Here is a 27,067-nt window from a genome sequence, read left to right on the forward strand (position 1 = left end):
TCGATATTTAGATTTCTCTGATCAGAAAGATTGCGTAAGTGTGACAAACATGTAAAAGAAGGTGGAAATGGCTCAAACAGGGCTCAAAAAAATAAATGGAACACAAAAATAACACATCCTAGATCTGAGAGAACAAAATATTCTCATTAAATTATCAGATGGAAATTATCATGGAAATCAAATGTATTATTATTTTTTATTATTATTATCATCATTATTATTATCATTATTGGCGGTGTCCTGCTGACCACGTGTTGTCTATTACATTAACACAACAGCATGTGTAATGATTGTCATTCTGTGCATCCTCATAGGAGGGCAGTTTGATTTCACAGAAGTGTGATTGGCTTGTAGTTCCATTGTGTTAAGTTTGAATTTAACGCTGACAAGGTCCAACATCACCTCTGCCACGCTACAATTACTATTAGCAGGAAGTATGTTTCGCTGCTCAAGGAAGTGCATTTTATTTGCACCCAGTGCCCCAAACACATGGATGTGCAGTCTGCTTATACCAATACTGTTGGCTTGGTTTAGATGCAAAACATCTTGGTGTCTTTCTTTGTGTCCATGTTAGCATGATTAGCATTACTGTCTGTGAAGTGCGTGTGAGAAAGTTTGGAGCAATTAATGTACCAGCATTTCTCACAGCACCGGTCAAAACTCAAACTTGGTCAAAAGTGCTATTATTTTTACAAGGGATCTTTGCCTTGAATAAGACCTTTATTCGATGTGCAGGTGTAGCCTACCTAATTAGCAGGAATACAATCTGGCATTTCCGTCTAACGCTGTAAGTACACCAGATCTGTATCATCCATCATGGTGACAACACTGTACTCTTGCATAGGATCTGTCACTGCGAAGGCGACGACGAGAGTCCGCTGATCACGCCGTGTCACTGCACGGGCAGCCTGCGCTTCGTGCACCAGTCATGTCTCCAGCAGTGGATCAAGAGCTCCGACACTCGCTGCTGTGAGCTCTGCAAGTACGAGTTTATCATGGAGACCAAGCTGAAACCTTTACGCAAGGTGAGACGTTGATTACATGCCTTAAGGTGCCCATGACAAAATTTCAAAAATTTCAAATTTGACAAAGTTGACTTAAGTTTTGTCAGGTTGCAAAACACTTTGTGCGTCGTCCGTTTGGTCAACATCTGTCTTTTGTACATTTTGCTGGTTTCAGGTTTGGGAAAAATGTCAGTTATGTGGACTTTTGTGTGTCATGCACCACCAATTAGTGCGACCAAGGCACATTCATATATTTTGTGTGTTGAGACCTCCTTGAACAAAGAAAAAAGCAATTTGAAGAACGAAAGACCACATGGCCCAAAAAATCGTATGTCCGGTTGTGACCAAGGCTTAACACATAGTTTTTTTTCTGTCTTTCTATGGCCACGGTCAACTTTAAATTGTACTAGTAAACTCTTACTGTGCATGTTTCTTTATCTCTGAGGTGTATTTGACTTTAGTGTTCTGAGTAAGATGATGTCATGAGTCAGACTGGTATATTGAGTAATGACCTGCAATTTCCAATGGGTTGACAGGCTTGTGAGTTTTTTCATAGCTTGATTGACTCCTTTTTTGCTCTAAATTTAGTGGGTGTACGTTACATTACATTTGTTGGACGCTTTTTGAATGTTAAGCTGCTGTGTGATGATTTTAGCATATCTAAGATAACACAGTAAGTCAGACTGTTGCGTATATTGAGTGGCGACCGCATGTTTTGATGAGTTGACAAGCTCATTGTGAGTTCCCTAATAGCTTTTGAGTGGCTCCTGCCAAAGCCGTTCCTCCGTTTCCTCACTGACTCGCAAGCGGCAAGGTATCTAAACAATTAGTAGTTCTAAAGAGAATAAGAGATTAGATTACAGTCAACTTTTCTGCACCAGGCTTTCTTGCTTTAGGTGACACATGCAGATCAACCTGCCATACATTGTAATCCAATGCAAGCAATCATGCAGTGGGAATGGGACGACTATAAAAAGCATAGTGAATGTGGGTGCTTTGCAACACTGACCTGGGCTGTTTTTAAGTAGTGGCAGCCGGCTAACAGCAGGAGTGACATACTGCAAGACACTTTTAAGACTTGCCAGGAAACAAAGGCATGTTTAATCACACTTAAAGAGTGAAAGCAGATAAAGTGTTGGCTCTTTTGGCCATTTTGCAGAGCAGCGCAGAGTGTGAGGTGAATATTTTATACAGCAACTGTGATCCTGAGCCAGTGCCAACATTAGGCTTCTTGGCAAAGTAAGCATGATAGACGAGGATCGGATGCTGCAGCCAGGTAGGTATGTGTACAGCTTGCCAGTGAGATGAACTAACACACTGTGACATCTACTGTCACTGCATGCATGATACTGGACTGTACATCATCACGAGTCGCTGTGTTTGTGTGCTCACTTAAAGGCTGTTTGACAAGAAGCTGATGAAGTCCAGATCATCATCATCAGCAACTGTGCAGATTCATATGCGCAGCTAATAAAGACTGGCTTTTTAATTAGTGTCATGTTATGGGACTGATAGGTACCTTGGACCACAACCATAATTATAATTATGATATGTCCTGCTGATGGAAATGGTTGCAAAGTACAAATACCATCGCTTGTGGTATTTTAGTCACGTATCCTGCAAAATGTACATATCAATTTGCTCCGGCAGAAGTGCTGATTGCCATCTTTCTGGCTCTTTTCAAAATAAGTAATAATTCTGTCCATCATGTGGAATTTGATGGCTTTAATGTTCATGTTACTGAAGTACTGTGTCATTGTTACATCTTAAAAGATGGAAATTGGCTTTTTAATAATGTTATGACAGTAATATGTGTCCCCAGAGCCTGATGGGAGAAAAATCTATCATCTCCTTCAAGTTTTTGCTCAACTTTAGAGACCAGAAGCACTCAAATGGTCGTTTTTGATGTTTTGGGTTTTCACAAAGTCCTGAAGGAAACCGCACCCCTAGCTGGATGATCCTTGAATAGTAAATAAATACAAATTAAAGCGGGGCTGCACGGCGGTCGAGTGTTAGCGTGCAGACCTCACAGCAAGGAGACCAGGGTTCAATTCCACCCTCGGCCATCTCTGTGTGGAGTTTGCATGTTTCCCGGTGCATGCGTGGGTTTTCTCCGGGTACTCCGGTTTCCTCCCACATTCCAAAAACATGCTAGGTTAATTGGTGACTCCAAATTGTCCATAGGTATGAATGTGAGTGTGAATGGTTGTTTGTCTATATGTGCCCTGTGATTGGCTGGCCACCAGTCCAGGGTGTACCCCACCTCTTGCCCCAAGACAGCTGGGATAGGCTCCAGCACCCCCGCGACCCTTGTGAGGAAAAGTGGGAGAGAATGAATGATGAATGAATGAATGAACAAATTAAAGCAGGCTTCGCTACACATCTTAAAATAAACTATCCGTTAAGAGCTAGAACTATTCGGCTAGCTTCAGGTGCAACGTTATAAATGTTAAAATTATGCATAACATAGCATGATGTTGCTGTGAAAATGTGTATTGTGTATAAAAATTATGGCTATGCTAGTGTTGCTAATGTTTATTAGCTCCTGTCTCATTCCTTACGTTGCCCAATATGATTTACGGCATCTGCAAGGAATGTAACTAGAAAATTATACAGTGCACCTTTAGGATCTAAAATGAATCCAAGTTAAAAAAATGTTGTTGATTAATTGGATAATCGGTTAATTATCTATTCTTTCTTTTTGTGGTTTTACCAAGTTTAACCAATCAGAGAATCGAGTAGTGTAGTGGTACATATAACAAATTTGAATGCACTTTTGTGACCAGAGGTGTATAATGTGGTTCTGCATCTACCTTGTGGCCTTTCAATAAGCACATTTGTGTTATCCTAATGTAGTACATGTCATTTTATTTTGTGGAGCATCACTGATAGGAACATATAGACATGTTTCATAAGTCACATTAGCTCGCCCCAATTATATAATATAGTTGGCACGCTGTGTGAGCCACATGCTTTTGGCCACCTGGACTCCCCTTCTTGTGTGTGTGTGTGTGTGTGTGCACAGTGTGTGTCTATTGTGTGTTTATGTGTGACTTGAAAATGCTTCCCCTGTCTGACAAATGTTCCATCTTGGCTCTCTTGGCCCCAGTGGGAGAAGCTTCAGATGACGGCGAGCGAGAGAAGGAAGATCATGTGCTCGGTCACCTTCCACGTCATCGCCATCACGTGTGTGGTTTGGTCGCTCTACGTGCTCATCGACAGGACGGCGGATGAAATCAAGCAAGGTCGGTGCACGAAGGCCCCAACTCTGTCGCTTTGTCATATGTGTTTTTGGTAGCCATGATATAATATAGCATACACGGGCATAAATTGCTCAGTGGGCATCAAAGACTGACAAGACAGTCCTTCAGGGGACCCATATTACGGCGTTATACAGACCTGATCAAAATCTTGAGGCCAGTTGGAAAATTGCTAGAATATGCATTTGCACATTTGGATCCTAATGAGGTTTTAAGTAGAGCTACAATATGCAAGAGCAAGAAGAGGGAGTGAGACAAAAACATTTGCAACTTATTTAAAATAATAAACTCAAATAGGTTGTTTTTCACCTGATCACAACCACTGGTTATAAAAGCCACAATCTGCTCAAAATTCTCATTTTCTGTCAGGCATTCACACGGTCATGCCCTCCTGATTAGGGGTGTGTATTGGCAAGAATCTGGTGATGCGATACATATCACGATACTCGGCTCACGATACGATATATCACGATACTGTTAACAAGGCGATATGTTTTTGTTTTTCTTGTAGTTAAAGATTATTTCCTGGAAAAATTGAATTACACCAGCAATATGCACTTACTAAACACATGTTTATTCCATTAGAACAGTATGTTATGCTGTATCACACTTTCCTCTGTAAAAACTTAAAGTGTAGCATTTGGATAAAGAAAGCTTTAACATCCAGCTTAAAAAAAAACACCATAAAAAACAAATAAATTAAATTATGTCTCAAGATCCTGCTCAAATGTTCACATTCTATTAGCGGTAAAAAAATGCAGAGTATACAGTCCCTGACTTATCCACCATCATTTGTGGAACAAAGTAACTAACATCAGTAAAAAGTCTTTTTAGGATGCTTGAAATAACCATTATACACAAAATAGTCATATCAATTTGAAAAACAAAATAGCTGCAATATCACAGTATTACTTTTGTAGTATACAAAAGGACCTTGGCATTGCTTGCTAGCGGCAGGTCCTCATGGTGTCTCGCTAAGTGGACTCGCAGATTTGTCGTGTTTTCCCGAATACTTTATTGGGGCACGACGCATGGCTTTTGTCAATTTGTGCACACCCTACTTTGTGTAGAAATCCAAAATGTGTCCACACTTCAGCCTTGTACGCCGCAGGGGCCGCTGTTGTGTGCTGGCATTGTGCCATGTTGAACTGTGTTTATGTGTGAGGACGTTTCACCCGTCAATCTCCTTCAACGTCCTTGCCTAATTGACTACGGAAGTGCTGCCACCTAACCATCGGAGGTTTCAATTCAAATCAGAAATGAACTTTTGTTGTGTCTGCACTTGAATAAATACCATAATCAGTCTATGATAAATGCCTAAAAATATCCATATCATACTTTTTAATATTGATACAGTATCGTGGAACGAAGTATCGCGATATATCGCCGAAACAATATTTTCTTACACCCCTACTCCTGATGGCTAAAGCTAAGAAGCTTTCTCTCCTTGAACATGGTTGGATCGTGGAGCTGCATAAGCAAGGCCTTTGGCAGCGTCCTTAGCGTTAAGGAACAAGTCAAGTCAAGTGGTGGGTCCCAATGATTACCCCTGCGCTGAGCCAGAAGATCCGTCAAGACACAGGGTGGTCCTCCACCCAACTGAAGGCCCTTACTGGCGCCGACTGCAGCGCAATAACAATCAGACGGCTTCTGTGGGAAAAGGGTTTTAAAAACACAAAACAAATTTAGACCTTGTCTCCTTCAACGCCACAAAACTGCCTGTTAGATAGATAGATAGATAGATAGATAGATAGATAGATAGATAGATAGATAGATAGATAGATAGATAGATAGATAGATAGATAGATAGATAGATAGATAGATAGATAGATAGATAGATAGATAGATAGATAGACTCCCTTTATTGTCATTGCACAAAAACACAGTAGTGAAATTGTTTTATTCCCTAATGAGAGAAAAAACGTAACCTTGACAGCCCAGACGGATTTCAGCATTGCTGGCATGACAAAGAGATCCCACCTCAAATTTTGATCAAGTCTTGTATATTATTTTTTTATACCACCCCAACGTTAGGTATCCAAAGTGCGTCCTTGGGACCATTTAAAAGAAAGAAAGCAAAAAGAAAGCCTTTTTAAAGGTGTTTTTCCTGATGAATCATCCCACTATTTCTGCTGGCGCTCATTGCTCTCATGCATATTAAGTGTGTCGGAGACATTGTACAGATGGAAGCACAAGCTGTCCACATTTAGTCCCACCTGATGATTCACACTTGCTGGCGTCCCTGCAGGCTGCTGTCATGCTCAAGTCACCATAGTGATGCCGACAAACTTAAGTCAAGTCCACCATAGTGTTTTTTTTTTAAATTCATTTAGCACTATTGATGGTTCTAATGATATCATGTTGATATGATGCGATAAATAACAATTCTACTATATAACATCACATTCAGTTAATATGTGTTACATTTTCTTTACTCATGCAGCCCGGAGTATCCCAGGTAAACCTTTGACTTGTTAAATGCTCTTCCCACTCATCAGCCTTCCTTTTTACTTTTCCCTATTTGATGTTGATATTACAGCAAATCCACTGTATTAATTATTCATTGCCCTAAAAGAGTAGTTTGGCTTGTGTGCATTGTTACTTTATTTTCCAGAGTATAAGTCGCTACAGAGCATCAGCCAAAATACACAGTGGAGAAAAAAAGTATAAAATCAGAGACCAAGAACAGTCATTTGTCGTATGTTAAGGTAACGTTAACAGATAACTGTAGCCTAAACAACATAACTAGTTTACCTGAATGTGTTCCATCTCAATAGTCTGTAAGTTGATAAGTTTACATTGTAAATGATCAGTGACACAGGAGTGATGGGAGTAGCAGATACCTGCACTTGGGCCTAGAGCGCCCTCTCTTGGCTGTCGGTGTGACAACAAACATATACTGGAGAAGTCACTCTCAAGTGTTAGTCAAAGGACCAGCCAAATCAGGAAGAAATATCTAGTATGACAAACAATGAATACGTGGAAAGAGAAAGTGGACTAAAAGCACTTTTAAAAGTGTTTTTAGTCCCTCTCCCTCCCAGCACTCATGAATGAATTCCCATTAACCTGCAATGCCTTTCTTACTGGTCTTCCACCGACTCTCACGCATCGACTTGTGTTTATTCAGAACTACTCCAACCACATCACACTCGTTCTTTCTAACCTTCGTTGGCTTCCTGTCTTACACCGCATTTAATATAGACTCTTCCTCATAACCTGGCGCCCCCATACTTGCATGATTTGATCTCCCCCCACATCATCCGCTGCCCGGCCAGCTCGCCGCTCCTTGTTTTGAAAGGGATGGTTTGGATTTTTTGACATAAAGTTGTATGACACTGCGCATCTCAACACGTAGAAACACGTACACAACAATTGACAGGGCGAGCGGCAGGTGATACGACGGCAGAGAAAATAACACCAAGCCATTTGTGAGGTCTGATTTTTTTCCATTCTGCGTTTTTGTGATGCAAATGTATTATGCTTTTGAACGGCCTCTCTTTACTTAACTGTCCCCAACAACTAGCTGCTTTCCTCAGCACCGAAATCTGACAAATAAAACAAATAAAATGTATTACTAATATTATTACTACTGTGAACACACACTTTTGTGTGTCTGTAGCTTTAATGCTAATGAGCGATGTTGGCGATGTGTCTCCAAGAAGCGCTACTTTTGACATATACACCGTTAGCTCTGCAGCATCATACTGTAGATACCATATATCACAAATCATATATCACATAACAAGCTACAGCTCTCACGGTTGTAGCCGCCTGACAGATAGCTAGCAGAGCTCCAGGCTTTATGTTAAGATGTGTAGCGAAGCCTGCTTATTTATTTACAAAGGCCCTGCATACACATACAGGGCGGACTCATCTTGGTCACAGGGAGTACCATGCCTATGAGGAAGACTGGTAGTATAGTAATTATTCTAGTAATTATTATAAATGACAGCGATTAGTAATTAAATGGGTCCAATTTGAGTATAAAGTCTGCCCCCTAGCGGTGGCTATACATCATTGCACAGCATATGGTGTCATGCTCTGCTGTCTAAATGCAAAAGTGATGTAAATCTCACACACAAACAAACACACACTCATGCACACACACATTTGCAAACACACACAGCCTGGCTGGTGCAGCTGACTTGAAGCATTTTTTTTTATTTTTTGGTCCCTCGCCCACCCTCCCCCCATCAGGCATCATGGAGTGGCCCTTCTGGACCAAGCTGGTGGTGGTGGCCATCGGCTTCACGGGCGGACTGGTGTTCATGTATGTGCAGTGCAAGGTCTACATCCACCTATGGAGGAGACTCAAGGCCTACAACCGTGTCATCTACGTCCAGAACAGGCCGGACTCGTGTAAAAAACTGGCGCTGGAGAAGCCCCCCCTCTTGGAGCCCAGCGTGGACAACAAGGAGACTCTCGCCCCCGCCTTGTCGGAGACAAACTCCTCCCACTATACAGAGACTGAAGACTACAGTATGGAGGTCCTCCATGTGTGACCTTTTTCCAGGTTGATGTCCTCTAAGACAAATTGTGGTCTGGATGTTTTTCCTGTCTGGATTCTGGTTTTAGGGACTTCTATAGAAGCCTGCAACACACACACACACACACACACACACACACACTTATAATTTTTTTGGTGTTTGCTTTTGATAAGAGTCCTGGACCAAATCTGTTGTGGATCTGGATCGCAGTCCATCTTTTGCTCCAACCCAACTCAACCAACCCACCAGACTGTCTGATCTGCATTGAAGCACTTTTGTTGTTTTTTTTTTTTTAGCTCCGCAAAAGCATCCTTTCTTCTTTTGTCTTATTTTTCTACAAGAAGGAGGTCTCACTCGGGTGTGCTTTTATTTCTTAACACATCTTCTCACGGATGTCACTGGAGAAAAACAGTTGAATATGATGTGAATTCCAATTGATTCAATTCTTTTACTTTTGGCTCAGGCACATCACTTTCTTGCACATGTTGGAAAATCCATCCACGTACAGTATTTATTTAAACCATCACAAACTTTCCGAAGGCTTTGAGGATGTTTTTTTTTTTAAAGATATGAAAACAACATCTTTTACTGGTCCTTTTCATTGAAATGTGTGCGATTAGAAGGCGTTATATTTACATGACCATAATGTATCTTCTTCATCCGCAGGCTGTTCTTTCAGCTTTTTAAGACGCGATTCCACACTGGCATAGTTATGAAAAATATTCAACATTATACGGTAATAGATACATTATACTGTCATGTAAACATATTGCCATGTTTGTTCCATGTGCAGTTTTTAAAAGAAATCCTCCGCTGCCTTACCTGCCTATCTGTCATCCTACTACGTGTGCGCTTAGATTGAAACCTGATGGAAACATTGCACATTAAAGCCATCCTTAATGTTATTCCATCAATAAGTTGGCCTTGGTCGCCATCTATGTCCAACTGCATGAGGGAAGTGGCTTCCATTCTACTGCAAAGTGTCTCAAATTTTTTTTTGGTCCTCCAATTTTTTGGGGGGAGTCCTCCATGTAGCGGGATTTATACAGGGCATGGAAGTGTAAAGCTATACTAAAAAATATGGTCGCATAGTATCACACATTTATATCCCAATGTTGATTGTATCACTTTTTTCTTTTTCTTCCAAGGTTTGGGTAATGAAATTCAAGTCAATTATTCATTTTGATAAATATCTTATCTCCTATTAATACTGAAGTTCATTCACATGATCTCTCGTCAGCGCCCTCGGGTGGTGGGAAGCTGAATGTGCACAAAGGCAGCGTTTGATTTCCAACTGGTATTTTTTTGTTTGTTTTTAGTGTCTGAATCATGTGAGAGTCAACCTTCACAGCCATTCCACAAACGTTTTAAAATGTTCTTTATGATACAATAACTACTGCCTGGGAGGAGCAACATATTTGCTAATTACTGCTCAGCAGCAATAAATAAAATCAGAGCTTTTGTTGTTGTTTTTCTTTTTGTTTTAGCAGTGCAAACTATTTGTGTAGACGTCTCATGGTGGTGGCTTCACATTTTGAAGGATTTTTATTTTTACTTTTTTGCATCCTGTTGGAGTCATTTCTTTGCAACTTCTCTCGAGGCTCGGTGCAATTAGATTTTTCAAAAAAAAAGTGCAATTACCCTGTATGTTGTTGATCTATTCTATACTTATTTACTGTGTTTATTGGCTGTCCGATGATCTCCATGTTTTGTTTGTGTTGTATTTATTTTTAAAGAATTGACTCATTAAAGTCCTCTTGCTTTTTTTTCTTTAGGAATTTTATGCATCTTACATTTTTCCCCCCAAGGCACAACAGCTTTTTGACTGTTTAAAAAAAAAAAGCTTATTAACGAAACGGTTTTAACATGGACACTGAACTAGACTATGTCATGTATTTTCATGCTTTAAAAAACAACCTTAAAATGGATGATAGCGTGTAGAATGTGCTTTTTTTATGGGAGCTGGCTCCTTTTCATTAAGTCTTGACTCAATCTTTCCTCTTTATTTTCCTGTTTATTGAGACAAAGCTTATTTCTCAGCGTCGGACATGTACTTTGCTGCTGTAACTTGTCATGTCTGTCCGGGGAGGACAAAAATGTAACTTGCATAACGGCTACTTTTGTTTACTACTGACTGGACTTGAACATTTCTAACGACTGTTTCCGTGTCGACAATATCATTCCACAAGTTTGTCTGTGAACTTTACTTTGGAATAGTGATTTTAAAAAGTTATTTCAAAAATGTAAAAAAAAAATTGTCCTGTTTTTAAGATAAACTCTTGATGTGTTTCTTGTTTCCATGTTTGAACAAAGTATGTAGAATTTAAAATGAACAACCAAATAAAAGTCAACATGCTTTTACAACCTTTGCAGTTTTATTGTTTTGCACAAAATAGTGATTTTCCGTGACTATCCACCAATAGCAAATAAACACCTTAAAAATGTCTACATTTTGACAGTTTAAACTTTTCTGACCTATAAATGTAGTTAGAATGTTGTATTGTCGTGTTACCCGATGCCAAAGTTTTATATAATGAGGTTTGCCCATTTGGAAGTGAGCCCTGAAAGAAATTTGGGATGGCTCAAAACACTCCGTTTCAAAAGGTGTGGTAAAACTGCCCCTTTGTGATGTCACAGAGGAGCAGACTTCCTTATATGGGCGTGGCTGTAAGCCAGATAAGCTCTCTGCCCTCCCCCAAGCTCTGCTTCTGTATTTACGTTGCTATCAATGGTTCATAAAGGGAAAGCCTCATTTGTTTACAATTCCTAAAGATGCCACCATCAGTTCCTGATTCCCTACCAGCAAAAGAAAACGCCATTTCACACTGGACTGTTTCGTGAACATGGGTCAGTATGCAGCTGGACTAGCCGACAAACTTGCTGAAGCCCAAAGCCTTTCCAACGTTACTTGGCTGTGTGGAAGACTCAGAAGGGCAAGCAGTAAATAAGTTTATCGTGTCCCAACTGTGTTTATTTTGTGTAAGTCATGGAGCAAAAACATTTATATGTGTAGCATTATAGCATAGAGGACGTGGGCTTGCCTTTTCCCAGCACAATTAGTGGCTTTACCAGAGTCATCCCACAAAAAACATGTAAAAAAACGCTAAACGCTAAAATGCTAAAGCTACTTACCATTCAGAGAAGTAACCTCTTTTCTTGAGAAACTTCAAACTGTCCAGTCTCTACTTCCAGGTCGTATTCGGGATCCAACACATATGGTTGTATGTTAAAAGCTGACATTTTAAAAAGATAAAGCGTTGTTTATTATCGACTCCAATAAAGTTGGGTTCGCAGCTAGCGGCGTAACAAGTCCTCTGGAGCACTCTGGAGTGTGACCAACTACAGCGGAGTGGGCTTGCCTGGAGATGGGTTGTGGGTAGAATACATTAAAACAGACCATCTTCACAGGCACCACGAAATCCAAAGAAATAAAGCTGGAATAGGTGCAGATTCTGGAAGATCTAGAAAGCTTTCTGTGCTGGTTATTGTGTGAAGCTGCTCTATCGAGTCCACAACTCAATACAAAGGGACAAAAAATTAGCCTAATAGGTCGCCTTTAAGAATGTCTATATTTTGACACTTAAATAAAGCCCGGCTTTATTAAGCCTGGCTCCCCCAAACATTGACATCCATGGTGGCTAAGCTACTTTTGTCTGGCCTACATCATAAATAGGTTATTTATATGTAAATTGTAATTCTGCCATGAGACTCGCCAAGCACTAGTCACTTTGCTGTGCTGGGGCTAGGTCAAGCCTCCCGATGAGTTTAGAACAATGGAATGAAAAAAAGGCAGGTTAGTGGCGACTTTGGAGCAAAGTCTTCAAATAGCGACACTGTTTGGTATTTTGTTCGGGTTCAGGAGGTCGTAAGGCAGCTTCTCCTTCTTGTTCCTCCTCTTGATGGCGCTGCTGATGTCTGCCAGATTCTTCCTGAACTTCTCCATAGCCACCTTCACCGGCTTCTCTATGAAGTGCTTGTCAGGGTACGTTCCTAAGTAGAGCTGCGGGGGTGGAGAACAAAGGGACGCTTGTGATGTTGTCTCCGAGTCAAATTCATGCAATCACAATCATTCCCCCCACCTCGTTCTCCTGGAACTGGCTGAGGGCCCAGACGGCCCCCAGGTGCCAGCTGGAGCGTCCTCTGTCAGGGAGGGTGTCCATGATCAGGGTCATATTGGCCGAACCCTTCCGGTTGGGTGGGGGCTTTCGCATGGTTGATGGTGCGTTGGGAATCCAGGAATACCAGTTGTACTTGACCATGTGACCAAAGATCAATATGAGCACATGCTGGAACTTGGAACCCTCTCACCTATTTCATGCGCTTGTGCAATACTTTGGATCTGAAAAACTATTCTTTCTGAAGCCGACTTCTCCCTAAGTAAGTCGGAGCTTTTCGTCCTGTCACTCACACATACAGCTCTGACACAATCAGCCTTCGGAGGCTCAATCATAAAGTAAATTTGACATTAGATACAATATACTGTACATCTATGTTAACATATAACAACTCCATATCGAAGTATAAATGAAGCATATCAGTATTAATAATGACATTTTTCTTTTGAATGAATGTTTCCACACTTGCAGTGTAATTTCTATAGGAAGTCAATACTGGATGACGTACTTGTCCAAAGTTGACCGCCGCATGTTGCGCTGAAGCAGTGAACACGATAACAGTCAAGTATTCGATCAACTCCGTGCAGGATTTTAGGGACCTGGGGAATTCTGCAATGATATTATTTTCACAGATCAAAGTGAGTACACCCCTCATATTTCAGCAACCATTTATGGTAATAGTTATGGTTTTATTTCATGTGAACTTTTTGAACTGCATCAAATTACAATTGAGTGCATCACATAATCTTTACAATCAGGAACTGTTACATTTGTTCACGTCCTGCTTTCCTAATATAGTTTTTGTTGTCGTTTTTTTTTTTTTGTACGGAAGTAGGAGGTGATATGACCATCCAATGACATAATGGGTACCATAGTAAGTGTCAATATAGTGATATGTATAGCACATCATGACTGGTTCAAGACTCTTCATCCTTGTATTTAGCAAACATCAACTGCTTGTATTGTTTCTTGAATTGGCTCATCGTTGTGCATTGTTTGAGGTCCTTACTCAATCCATTCCATAGTTTGATTCCACATACTGAAATGCTATGGCTAGCATAACGTAGTCCAAGCATATATAAGTATTTCAAATTTAGTTCTTCCCTCAGATCATATTTCTGTCTTGTAGAGAAGTATTGGATGACATTTTTAGGTAATTGGTTATTTTTAGCCTTTTGCATTATTTTAGCTGTTTGAAGATTAACTATTTAAGATAAGATATTCCTTAATGAGTCCCACACAGGGAATTTCCAGATTCACAGCAGCAAAAGAAGGGTATGAAAAGCACACAAGAACGTAGAAAGTGCAGAATCAAGGTAATGCATATACACTATTATATACTGTATAGGGTATATATGTATATTATATAGTGTATGTGATGGATACCCACCACATTGACTGAAGTTCTTCATACCAAAGTCGCACACATCTTGAACAAAGGCTTGGATTTCCTGATCTCCCTGAACCCTCTCATCACTAGTGTAGTAAATATTGACCACATCGGAGACAAAACTGCCAGAGCAAAAGGAGGACACAAGTCAAGTATTTGTGAAGCACACTCAGTAGGGATCTGGTCACCTCACCCCTTAGTGGCCTCCCACACCTTGTTGCCGTCATCTCTGTAGAAGTAGGTGGGCAGGTCCTGCTTGTTGTCCACTCCCCGATCTTTGATCATATCAGTGAAGCAGAGAGACCTGAAGGTCAGAGTCTTTGCAACTTTCTGAACGAGCTGCACATGACCTCCTCCGCCGATGGCGTTTGCCTTAAGGAGGGAACAAAAGATTTGGACTCACATCATTTTGAAAGAAATGTACTGTAGACATGGCAGACTTTTACCAGTTAAGGACATCTATGTTGATGTTCCTTTGCCTGCCTCCTGAGTCGTAGTCAGTGTACACGCAATTTGTTAGAACCTTGGTGTGCATGCCCTGATAGCCTGACTACTCCTCCGGAACCTTCAGAGTCCCATTGCTGACTACGGTAAAATCTTAAAATGCCTCATAGTCTGACCCTGTCTCAAGACTTTGGAGGCTCACTCAAGGCTGAGTGTGAACCCTGATCCTCTGCTAGTCTCAGTATGGCCTAACATTTTGACAACTTGAACCTATGTTGAGTGTTTGAGCCCTGCTCCAGTTGTGCACCAGGTGTGATCACCTGCTCAGGTCTATACATATACATATGTATGTGAATCCTGGGATTCAGGATCTACAGATCCTATGCTGTTCAATCTTCTGGTCCAGAGTTTTCAGAGGCAAAGCCTGCATGCAGACCTCCAGGGCTTGAGCCTTCCCTCGAGTCTCCAGAGCCCAAACTTGTGGCCCAGAGCTTCTGAGTCCTTAGTCCAGTAACACACAGGCTGCCCTCGAAAAATCAAAGTCTCAGAGCCCCATTCTCATAAATTAAGTATCCCCTCACATATTCAGAACCTGAACCTGCCAATGAATACTTAGTCCTTGAGCTCCTGTCCTTTGGTCCACCAATGTCAATGTGGGTTTTCACTCAATCCCTTCAGGTGGACAATGGTCACTGCCAGTCTGCATTGGGGTTCAAGTGCTTCAAGTACACATCATGGCCCACATAGGACTGAAAAACTCACCTTATCAAAGAGACCATGCTCACAGATGAGGTCGTCTCTCGCCTTGGTGTTAATAGCAATGGTGAAACGGACGTGTGGAATGAGTAACTGTAAAGGAGCATGTCAGCCATTAATTAGTCAGTCCGACTGACTCCTACTGAGTCCAACTTATCAATGAGAGGGCGTTACCTTAAACACAGGGTGGACTGCAGGGAGCTGCCTGAACATGGCGATGGCAAACATCTCTGAGGTCAGATGTGTTCGAAGCAGGTGTGTGACAGTCTGGTGGTGCTGGAAGTCTGTGGAGCGAACCCACATCTTTGCCAGCAGCCAGTCGTACTCCCCATCTGTGGGCAAGAAGATGGGGTTGTCCTCGCCTGGAGTCTGGCCCAACTGGAAGGAAATAAGCATGGTAGAAGATTCTTCTGGTGGTGTAAGATTTGCTGATGTTCAATCACGTCGTACCTGTATGGCTATCGGCAGGATGTTGTTATTTGTGTTCTTGTATAGAAGACAAATGGGAGCGGCCAGGTACTGCTGGGTGCATGGATCTGTACAGTTTGGTTTGATGCCTTCTAGCACTTCATAGTCCACAATGTAGATGTTGCCTGCCTGGAACCACAACATAAATTAAAGGGGACATATTATGCTTTCTCCACTTTCCTCACCTATACATGTAGTTCAAATGTTGCATTCTAAACGGTGACAAAGTTTCAGATAATGATGTTTGCGCATTTGGAAGGGAGCCCTGAAATAAGTTTGGGATGGCTCAAAATGCTTGGTTTCAGAGGAGATTGTGAAACTGTTCCTTTGTCATGTCACAGAGGAGCGGACGTCTTTATGGGCGTGGAACTCACATTCTACAAATGACCCAATCTCTGCTTCTCTGTTTACGAGGCAAGCTCAGGCAGAAGTTGTTGGAGCAAGAGAAAAATATTTAAATCTGTCAACAGCCCCTTGGCACGTCCTGCTCCTCCAGAGCTCCACCGCACCAGCAGTGCCTACATTACAACTCGGAGTTCCTACACGGTAAGTCAGGGGTCTCCAGCCAGAAGCTCATGAGCTGCCAGTGGCTCCTAAACACATTTCAAATAGCTCTCCAAAGACTTTATTCATTTATTATTGACTCCTATACTGTGTATCTTAGAAAGTGGGGTTCGTTGGAAGTTAGAAGGCGTATTTGGACATGTGACCAATCACAGCAGAGTGGAACACAGCTGGAATAGGTGCAGATCCTAGAAGATTGAAGGTTTTCTGTGCTGGTTATTGTATGTAGCTGCTCTGTAGGAATCCACAACTCAATACAAAGGGTTGAAAAATGAGCATAATAGGTCCTTTTTTACATTTTAAAGTAGCAGTAAATTTAAAGCTGCTCCATTATACTAAAGTGCTGTTATAACAGTTACGTGTACCTAAAGCAGTGATTCCCAAACACAGCGATTTTGAGGTGTGCCAAGGGGAATGTACCCATTTTCACCTAAAGGTTCTGTCTGCCACGGCTGCAGCCTGGAGGGCACTAACATTTTAACATGCTGCAAGCATTATATCCCATCAGATAATAATAGTGATTTGGCAAAGTTTGGCTACTAATGTTGGCTATGATTGACAACATGAATGTACATTTTTGGTCACTTCTCAGGGACTGATTTGATATGCAAATAAAACCATGACATCATCTAGCAACTTCTAAGACAGCCAATAGCTACTTTTTTTACTTAAGGGTTCATACAACAGAGTAAGAGCCTTAGACCTGGTGCCTGTGGCGAGAGATGTTTTTTCCCAAAGTAAAATACATGCCTGGGCTCAATAAATGTTGGGAAACATTGCTCGAGAGAACACGTAAACAGATCTACACACCTTCAAATAGAACCTGGAGCTCTGTCAACTATGTGTCAGTCAGCCACGGATGTGGGAGGGGTGAGTTTGACTATGTTTGTCCTCAGCTAATACTGTAGGTTAACCCAGTGTTTTTCAACCTTTTGAGCCATAGCACGTTTTTTACATTGGGAAAATCTTGCTGCACACCACTAAGCAAAAATGTTAAAAAACGTCATCACGACCTGCACGCGCATCACTAAGTCTATTGGAGGAACGACAATCAGCTACTTGTTGCTACACGGACGAGTGTTACATTGCTCTGCCAGTCTTTACACCACGGACACTCGACAATGACATAATATTTGCAAAAAATGATTAATAAATGTAAAATTTAAAAAAATGAAATCGGGTAATTCCTCACGGCACACCTGACGGTTTCTCCCGGCACACTAGTGTATCTACTAAATTGGACAAGTGCAATTGTAATGTATTGTCGTGTAAAAGTCTCTATTCCAGCATCAATGCACACTTCAAATACACTATTGTGTGATCTCTTGAGTGAAATCAAGGAGCTTTAATTCATAAGATGTCAATCAAGTGCACTAATATGAAAGCTCATCAGCGGTATCAGGACAGATCTACCTTTACTTCCTGTTCCAATGTCAATTTCCTCTCAAGGCTGGCAGCAACCATCTCGTTGGTGACAGGAAACTTGTCAGGAAGTTTGGTGCACTTTTGGATCATCACAGGATTGCAACCATTCAGGAATTGGTAACCAACGATGGAATCATCCATCCAGTGTTGCATCACATACTCTGCATAAAGAACAAGCAGTGTCTGTTTATAGTATGGTAACTTATAGCATAGTATGGTATGCTATGCAATGCTTTGCTATGAAATAGTCTGGTGCGCTATTGCACCATAGCGAATCGTATAGTGTGTTATAGTATGGTATGTTATGCCACGCAATACCATGGTAAGGTATAGGATGGGCAACATACAGTATATGCACTTGTATGGTATGGTATACTATGTTATCATATACTATGCCATTATGTAATATTATAGTTTAGTACTTTTCCAGAGGCTGACCTGAAGTTGGGTTTTTGATTGTGCAAAAGATATCCTCAATATCAGCCAAGTTGCTCCAGGAGGACTGGAACAGGTTCATGAACTTGTTTACATACAGGTTCTTCATTCTGGAATTCACATGTTATTATATCCCAACACTGTATTATAAGGGAGCATCTTTGAATTTTTACATTCAAAGGCACCAAGATGCTACTATGAGAGGAAATACATACGCTGTTGCATAGTTCCATGCAAAATCCATTTTTTTCTCACTCTCAAACTGGACATCCCGAGGTAAATCTTTATATTTGTTTGCATCTATGCTCATAGGAAAGCCGGGCTGCCACACACTCCATCTGCGAGTTACATGAAGATTGTTAGAGAGCAGACGCAGCGTGCCTCGGGAATCAAGAAGAGAATACCTATAGAATTGGCGCCTCACTTCCAGCTCATTTTGCCTGTGCTCCTTGACCAGACTTGTCTCATCATCCTGAGGCAGGTGAGCTAAAAAACACATGGTCAATACATGAAATGAGTCAAATTAGCACTGTAGTTTGTGTTAATGTACTGTATATACCTCGCCCATCCCGAAGCACCACCTCATTGTCATCTATCAGCCAGCGGTAGCAGGGAAACTCAACAATGTCTCCACCTGGGGTCTTCACTGAGACATACTTGCAGTACCACTCATCCTGCACAAAGTACTTCCTCTTCTCTAGTTTCACCAAAACAAGCTCACCCAGGTTCTCCTGCACATCCACTGAGTAGGACTGCACCTACAAATCATGCACAATTTGTTGTTACTATTGAACAATACTAACAGCAATATACACATTCAAAGGGATAAGGATTCCATGTAGTACCTAACCAAGGCACATTTAATGAAGTTTGATATTTTTTTCTCTTCCCCGCCCACCTGGAGCTCAGTTTGCAGGGTGTCATTGCGATACATAGCAGAAATGAAGAAATGAAGGAGGGTTAGAGCGTCCCGCTGCAGCAATCTCTTGGGAGAAGTTGTTTTCACAAACCGGACCTCCAGATTAAGAATATTGTTTGGGTTAGTTCGGGCAGCCACATTCTAATAGACCAGACCACCCTATTGTCCATTCTGGCCTCCCAATTGATCCAACTGCTTTTGCAGAGCCGAAATCTTCACCAAGATGGCATCCTTGTTGTGATTGGCAGTCACAGTCAGAGTGGGAATGGCTTTGCCCACCAAATCATTCACGATGGGCAGCTATGGGCCAACTGTCCATCACGTACCCGGCAGTGTACGTTCCGTCAGGGCAGGCAGGTTCCCCCGAACCTGAGCTTCTCGTCGAGAAGATCGTGTCAATTGCATGGAGAGACCAGTTGATCCATTCCATGATTTAGGTTTTTGGAGAGCAGTGCAGAGAGAGGCTCTTGAAAAAGTATAAGACGAGACTAAACAAGACATAAGAAGCAAGCAAAGCAGGGAAGATAAGGGATAATGGAGGAGAGGGGAAAGATGCGACCGCCTTCGTTGAGAGCCAAAGAGAAAGAAGTTCAAAAATACAAATTGCACCAATTTTACCTATGTTAATGTAAAAAAACCAGGGCTGTCAATTGATTAAAATATTTGATTGTGATTAATCACACAGTTAACTCAGAATTAATCACATTTAATCGCAGATAGAAATACGTTTTTATCTATAATAAATAGGGGAAATCTCTTTCTGGTCAGCAATTCGATAATTATCATCAAATTTGATGTAAAGGGATATCAATTGCGGAACTATGGGCCATTATTTAAAACAATGCAGCCAGCAAGCATACATTTGTATTGCTTTACTTTAAGATCTATTGGCATACCAGCTTTGTAATTTTGAAATCAACCACATCACAGTTTATTTGTAGCCAGCCATAAGTGCGTCACTGCACCCGGTGTAGTCTATGCTGTATATTGACACAATAGAGCTGTATTGTTGATGTAGAGGGGTTTCAAATGGATGTTTTTCTTCTTGTAGAGTCACTTACCGTGCCCCTCTCAAAGTCATTGTATTCAGGTTTTTCCAGCAGAGTCCTCTGGCTGCATGTCTCATTGGCCACCAGTGTTATGTAGATGTAGTTATCGGTCCCTGCAAAGCGTTGATCTCCTGTGGCAACGGTCACTGTATACGTCGGCATTGCTGCTCTTAGGCAGGATGCAGAGAAAAATGTCTTGGGCGAACAGCAACATGCAGTGCATGTCTCAGCTTCCCCTCATTTCAGGAAACATCAGTGGCACTCCCCCTAACATTATCACCTGGAATATATTTGGCAGGAGAAGATACTTCATTATCATTCCACACAGACAGTATTGGCTTTTGTAAACACGGCCATCGAGTTATGAAATGTTTTTACAAAAAGTCTTATTATATCTTGACCCTCTGAAGAATTTATTTTACCAAAGGCAACATTTTTTGGATTCACTTACCTTTTTTATCTCATGTATCACAGATTACCAAGCATGGTTATTAATCTATTGCATGGTTATTGTACAGAATTTTTGGAGTAGTTTTTATTATAGCGGCTGACAGCTGCAGGAAGGAAAGACCTACGATATCTCTCCTTCACACACTGTGTATGTATCAGCCTGTCACTAATGGAGCTCCTTAGTGCAGTGAGTGTGTGTTGGAATGGGTGCCGTCTGATGGTTATTGCGCTGCAGTCGGTACCAGTAAGGGCCTTCATTTGGGTGGAGGACCGCCCTGTGTCTTGACGGGCATCCTCCGGCTCAAATAGAGGTTGCTGTCATTGTTTTTTCCCACTGAAAGGATGCGTGACACTCCTGTTAACCTGCTTTTGAGGTTTTGGTGACCTGTGTTCACTGTGCGTCGGTCAGCCAATTTACCACTGTGCAGGCTGCGCTTCGCCTGCACCAAGAATAGACCAGGTCGGAGCTGATGGGCTTTCAGCACACCTTTGGCGCTGAAAATGTGGACACCATCCCTGGTGAGCCGCCATGCCCATCTCGGTGCAGTCCAGTCTACCAAATTGGCTGCGCAGTGGTGCACTGGACAGAATTACCACTACCACAAAGTCACTAATTTGAAATAGAACGGGTCACTTCAGTATTCTCATAGCTAAAACTTAGCACACCACTGACAACAATGTAGAAAAACACGGTTATTATTAGAAATTTGTCAATGAGAAACTATTCAAATGCTGCAATTATAGCCAAGGTATTAAAACTGGATGAGGTGTTAATCGGAAGCAAGCCTTAGTCATTATAACAACTGATATAACAATAATAACAACTGGTTGTTTTTTGGTTTATTAATCATTTAGAGTACATGAGAAAAGGAACATTGCTCTTGTTGATCACATGGTCATGGATTAACTATTTAATATTATTTCACAACACAGCAGCAACAGAACCAGTGTTGTAATAGCGGAAAGGAGAAAACTGCTCAGCCAGCATTAATACAGCTGATAACGTTTATTATAAATGACTTTCACACCAACAGCTGAGTAGTGCAACCGTCATTTTAAAGCGCATGTAGAGGTGGATGAAGCTGCTGGATGATGGTTAATCATGACACCTCAAATGCAGCTACTGTCATATTGTGGAGTTAATTAAAAAAAAAAACAGCCACAACTGTTAACGTTTTTTTAACCGACACATTTGTAGAAAATGCACATGGCAACTCAGCTGTTAACTGGATAAAGGTGTTCATTGGAGCATTAATGGTCATTTAAAAATATGTTACAATTGTCATCAAGATATCGGGGGAAAACGTTCCACAGATAAGGTAGCAGGTGTACCTAATGAAGTGTCCAGTAGGAGTGCACGAACATGTTACATTCAGGACTATCTTAATGCAGATAGTCTGTAAGCAATAAGTGACACTTTTAAACATCTATAGCGGCGTTGCCGTCCTTTGTGCATCCACCCATCACCCTTGTCCGTCCCTCAACCAGAAACGCCAGCACAGCGACCCAGCGTTGCCCTAGTGACCTCTGTCTCCTCACCTTTTCAAAGTGCTTGAAGTAAGTCGTTGTTCCCGTGCCAACGGCATCAAATTGCTCAGTGAGTAGCCACACCTCCCACAAGAGCGTTATAGCATTCATAACCACCATTGACGCTACCCAAAACTCCCCCCCGAGGAATGTGAGCCACCAAGACAAACCACGACTGCCGGCGTGCATCTTGGGGTGCAGGTAGCTTGCTGCCGTGGCGATAAATAAGAGGTGGCCAGTCACCATGGAGAGCATGAAGAAGACGAAGAGTCGATGATTACCCCGGCCGATGCAGCGGTTGAGGAAAAGGCAGTGATGGTCGTAGTCCATAATGCACACATTGCAGAGCTTGCAGTGCTTGGTGCGGTCAGGCTGGAACAACTGGGAGTGAAGGGAGAACTTACCAGTAAGGATGTCTACTTCTTTAAACGCCTCATTGAAGAAGTGAGCTCTGGTCAGGTATTACTGCAGTACATACAAGACTCATGTCGAGTGCAATGTCTTACCTCACAGTAGGGACAGAACCTATGAGGGCTCTGGTTATTCTCTACCAGGTCAGCAACACAAGAGAACCGAGGATCTGCTTCTGCTCTGTCCACTGTCCCGGGGTCCTGAGTCAGAACCTTATAAAACAAGGCAAGGACGAGGCAGAGGTGGACCGTAGATACTTGGACCAGGGCACCAGTCGGCCATACACTTTCATTAGGTTAAGGCTGACCGTTTCATTCTGCAGATATGTCTGATGCTGTTGCCATGGGAACAGAACATTCTCCAAAAGCTAGATGAGTATGGTTAACGGTGCCTTAAAAAACTGTTTAGTGGAACCTCCAAAGTCGAACATTCATTAAAAATCATTGGAAAGCAGGAATGAAAGGATTTACTCTTTTCTTTTTGTGGATTTTTTGCAACACTTTCCTCAAAAAGGACCGGCAACATGCTTGACTTTCAGTATACCTCAGAAAAAGTCAAGCTGGCTTGACCTCGGTTCAGCAATTATTAACTCTGGATTTTTTCTTTGGCTTTTTGTGGCTTACTTGTAAGTAAGTAAGTAACTTGTTACGGTCAAGCAACACAAGTCACCTTGGCATTACACCCTCGTCATTAAAGTCAAGACTGTGTTTTTAATTGTTTTTAACGCAGTACTTCTCATTATAATTGTCTAATGGTCCAGAATGTTAACATTTTAAAAACATATACATAAACATATTTAACATATTTAAAACACTGCATGTATTGTCAAAATAGGCTTTAAAATGGGGACAGTTTTGGAACAGATTATTTCATGTTGCAAAAATGTTCATCCTCTGACGTTCCACTATATAATGCCTAGGATTTTGATATTTCCTTTGGAAAGGGTACAAAACTAAACCAGAAGCTGGTCTAAATATTTGAGCATCAAGTGGAGAAAGGATATTTGCTGTTATTTTCCAATAAAAGCAAAGCAGGGAATGGAGCAGTCCGGCTGTGAGCGTTCCCAAGTAAATGGGGTTGGGTAACCTGGAAGGGAGATAGCTGCTGTCTGAACAAAAAACATGTAACAAATGGTACAATGTGTTGTGAAAGTGATGTCACTTCAAACATGCCATAATGGTCGTCAAACCTTTGATATGTGGCCATGCGGTGGTATTGTGTAAATATGCTTCTGGCCAGCCAGGGGAAGAGTAAACCACAAAGGAGACCACCGTAACCTCCCAACAAGGATGCTATCAGCAGAATGGCGGTGCCACTCATGCTGGGGAAAAACAGTGTCCAGTAGTACAAAACTGCATGTAAAGAACACAAACAAGAGGCAAACATAAATGTACACATTTAGTGCAGACTTTTATCCATTGACAATATGATGACTCTTACCATGAGAGTCTTTGGGCTTGTGGTTGATTGGCTCATTCATGTACTGACTGAGCAGTTTGGTGAGTTGCTGATGTCTACAAAATAAAAGCACGGTATTGCAATGATATATATACTCAGTGGACACTTCAGGTAAGCCTCGAAGGTATCTAGACTGACGCAGTGCAGTTCTACACCACTGAAAACTACAGTAATACAGATGATTGTTTGATACTGTTCATCAGGCACATCAAGTGTCTTAATCCAGCCCACCCGGCTTTTCCAAATTCCTTTTTTAAAGCTTTAACATTGAAACTGTAGCCAGAAACCTGACTTGCAGCACTATTGAGTCGCCAGAAGGGTCAAATGTAAATCAATAAATGTAGCTTGTAGAAAAGTGCGAACACAACGCGTCAACACACATGATGCACAATGTAACCTACAGTACCTACTGCAGCATGAGGGGATACAAATAAATAAATATGCACAATTCCCATGCAAAAAACCCCCCTCATATTCCTGCTGCAAGGCATGCTGGGTAGCTTGTGGTACTCTTTCTCCCAACCTTTTGCCATGTTTGTCGCATTTTTGCTTGATTACAAAATATGTTGAGGTCATCAAAGAAGTAAAAAATTTAACATACATGCAATGTTTTATTGTTCAATGTTCATATTGTTGTTGCACCTGGACTACCCAGCATGCCTTGCAGGCATCTGGAAAATAGTTTTACGTTACTGAGTTGTTGTTATCACCCACTTAGTAATAGTAGTTGATTTTTGTGATGCGTTAACTTGCTGTGGATGTGTTGCGTTTTCGTTTTGTTGTACTGTGAGAAAGTATGTGGTTCTGTTTGATGACCACCTATATATAAATAGATGGCCCCTACGCCAAATTTTTTAAGCCAATGCGGCCCGCTAGTCAAAAAGTTTGCCCATCCCTGATGTATCATATCTCATTAGATTGTGTGTACCTCATAATCTATGCTCGGGGTGCACCAATCAATATTTATTATCACAACAACAACAAAAAGACAGGTACCAATTTGTATGTTTCATAATATATATTCACCTAAATGTTTTCCCCTGCTTGCTGAGGTCCAGTGGCGTTAGGCCACTGAGATTTTTCTCATGAAGCATCCTGCATCCAGCTTTCTGCAGAAGCATCCAGCACACCTCTATGCCACCTCGCTCTGCTGCAACATGGAGAGCAGTTGACCCCTGTTGGTCGACAGCATCTGCGACACAGCGCTGAAACACAGAAATATACACTGAAGCCCAATATATTCAAGCTGGAAATTATACAAAAATAAAACAGTTGTCTACCCCATTCTTAACTGACCGGTGAGGTTATTATTGTAAACAACAGTATGCATACACTGAACAACAGCTGAGTTGAACTATTAAAGTGCAGATAAAGCTGCTGGATGCTGACCACTCCTGATACTTGAAGGACAGCTACTGATAATAACATCGATGACCACCGTATAGTCACAGGGCTACACTGAAGATGCTGTAGTTGAGGGCTAATTTATGAATTATGCAGATGCAAGAGTTGTTCTTATAGTGACCGCTTTAATGTAGGATAAAAATGTTTCACTACCTGGTCCTTAAGAAGGTACTGGACCATATCTGTATTGCTGGTTGATGCTGCAAGGTGGAGGGGTGTCACCTGGTGCATGTCTGTGTCTGTGAAACGCAACATTTCTGTCTCCCACAAATAGTGCACTGCAACGCTGGGAAGCATAAATCCTAGTAAATGCATGCATCAAAGATCAAATTGTGACAATCTGACATGAAAGACATACTTTTGGTGATTTCACTCACATGCTGCCTCCGGTCACCGCATGATGCAGTGACGATTTTCCTTGCAGGTCTCTGAGGCGCAGATCAGCTCCATGCTGCATCATTTTATGGACGATGTAAACGTTTCCTTGCCTATCGGAACACAACATCATTGTTTTAACTTAAGAAGTACATTTAAAATCAGAGTATGCAAAAGTACCTGCATGCAAAGTGAAAAGCTGTCTGCCCTGCATCACTGGACAGGTTGGGGTCAGCGGCATTGCTGAGGAAAAGGTCAACCAGAGCAGAGTTGCCATGGAGAGCTGCGGAGTGGAGTGGAGTAAAACCGGCCCATCCTGTATAAAAAGAAATAAATGAATGAATTTGAAGATGTCCATCGTCAAAATGTGCCATATAGCACCTCTTGGGGTCTGACATCCTGTCCCCTCCTGGATTCTAGTTCTTGTATCACACAGTCTTGTCATGTACATCATGTTGTCTCACAGTGGAGCAGACGTTGTTATAATGGGGCCATTATGGCTACAATAAAGAAAGGACGGTACCATAACCTCCTGGGATCCAGACATGCATTTTTGTCCTCTGTAATGCACACTTGATTCAATTGTCAAACGATAGTTTGAGCTGGTTTTGGTAACATACAGTCATATTTATGATACCGAAAGCATTTTTTCCATTACTCTAAGTGGTGGACATGGAGATTTACTACTACTATTTTCTTTCATATACCGTACCTGTAAAATTGATGAAGATGGTTAATTGTTTGAATGCATTAGAAAACACCACATAAATACGTCCTGTTGATTGTGGCTGTTAACGAAACATGATAACATATATAAAAAAGCACAAACCAATGTATACTGAACATTATTTATGCTTACCTTTTTGCCTGAGGATTGATCTGTCACTTTCAATAAAGAGTGCACATTGTTCAATGTTTCCTGTTTGTATACAGTCAAATATATCTCCGTCACCCTGAGAGCGTGAAGGTATCGGGTGCATTATTGTGGCTTCACATGCACACTTGGTCTTATTTTCGTCCAACTATTGATGAAAAATAACAAAAGCCGGTTGTCAGTACAAAATAATAAACACTGTTTGCTCCGACAAGAAGGCGGACTCTCGCATAGCGGTACAGTAAACTGTCC

At 41.5% G+C, this 27,067-nt stretch overlaps 3 protein-coding genes across 12 annotated transcripts in view; 1 reads left to right on the forward strand and 2 right to left on the reverse strand.

Annotated features, from left to right (window-relative positions):
• The window catches only part of marchf8 (membrane-associated ring finger (C3HC4) 8), a 68,255-nt gene extending 57,128 nt beyond the window's left edge, over positions 1 to 11,127 (forward strand). For 2 of the 8 annotated variants that reach the window (XM_058057970.1, XM_058057971.1), the window contains exons 6-9: positions 845 to 1,025; positions 4,114 to 4,249; positions 6,708 to 6,722; positions 8,462 to 11,126. In XM_058057970.1, coding sequence (XP_057913953.1) covers positions 845 to 1,025; positions 4,114 to 4,249; positions 6,708 to 6,722; positions 8,462 to 8,766 — 637 coding nt within the window. In that variant the 3' untranslated portion in view covers positions 8,767 to 11,126. Of the gene's footprint in view, positions 1 to 844; positions 1,026 to 4,113; positions 4,250 to 6,707; positions 6,723 to 8,461 lie in introns of all 8 variants that reach the window. The other 6 variants (XM_058057974.1, XM_058057977.1, XM_058057975.1 and 3 more) reach the window with 4 other exon arrangements.
• LOC131107722 (polyunsaturated fatty acid 5-lipoxygenase-like) lies at positions 11,089 to 20,539 on the reverse strand. Of its 2 annotated transcripts, XM_058057969.1 has the most exons (14): positions 20,329 to 20,538; positions 18,908 to 19,106; positions 18,753 to 18,834; positions 18,564 to 18,686; positions 18,352 to 18,458; positions 17,902 to 18,074; positions 15,907 to 16,053; positions 15,631 to 15,834; positions 15,463 to 15,549; positions 14,450 to 14,628; positions 14,257 to 14,378; positions 13,375 to 13,475; positions 12,831 to 13,001; positions 11,089 to 12,751 (listed from the first exon to the last, which is right to left on the reverse strand). In XM_058057969.1, the coding sequence occupies exons 1-14, from the start codon at positions 20,476 to 20,478 to the stop codon at positions 12,572 to 12,574; spliced, it is 2,025 nt and encodes a 674-aa protein (XP_057913952.1). In that variant the 5' UTR covers positions 20,479 to 20,538; the 3' UTR covers positions 11,089 to 12,571. The 2 variants fall into 2 exon arrangements, with proteins under 2 accessions (XP_057913952.1, XP_057913951.1); XM_058057968.1 differs by having other exon boundaries at positions 18,564 to 18,834; positions 20,329 to 20,539.
• Positions 20,540 to 21,136: 597 nt separating this feature from the next.
• Positions 21,137 to 27,056, reverse strand: si:ch211-223a10.1 (palmitoyltransferase ZDHHC13). Of its 2 annotated transcripts, none has more exons than XM_058057980.1 (10): positions 26,801 to 27,056; positions 26,122 to 26,257; positions 25,944 to 26,054; positions 25,720 to 25,852; positions 25,189 to 25,367; positions 24,145 to 24,218; positions 23,894 to 24,056; positions 23,708 to 23,790; positions 22,800 to 22,984; positions 21,137 to 22,674 (listed from the first exon to the last, which is right to left on the reverse strand). In XM_058057980.1, exons 1-10 carry the CDS (start codon positions 26,919 to 26,921, stop codon positions 22,186 to 22,188), a joined length of 1,674 nt encoding a protein of 557 aa, XP_057913963.1. In that variant the 5' UTR covers positions 26,922 to 27,056; the 3' UTR covers positions 21,137 to 22,185. The 2 variants fall into 2 exon arrangements, with proteins under 2 accessions (XP_057913963.1, XP_057913962.1); XM_058057979.1 differs by having other exon boundaries at positions 22,800 to 22,990.
• Between the last annotated feature and the right edge of the window lie 11 nt (positions 27,057 to 27,067).

Source organism: Doryrhamphus excisus, chromosome 20, assembly GCF_030265055.1.
Source record: "Doryrhamphus excisus isolate RoL2022-K1 chromosome 20, RoL_Dexc_1.0, whole genome shotgun sequence".
Lineage (NCBI taxonomy): Eukaryota > Metazoa > Chordata > Actinopteri > Syngnathiformes > Syngnathidae > Doryrhamphus > Doryrhamphus excisus.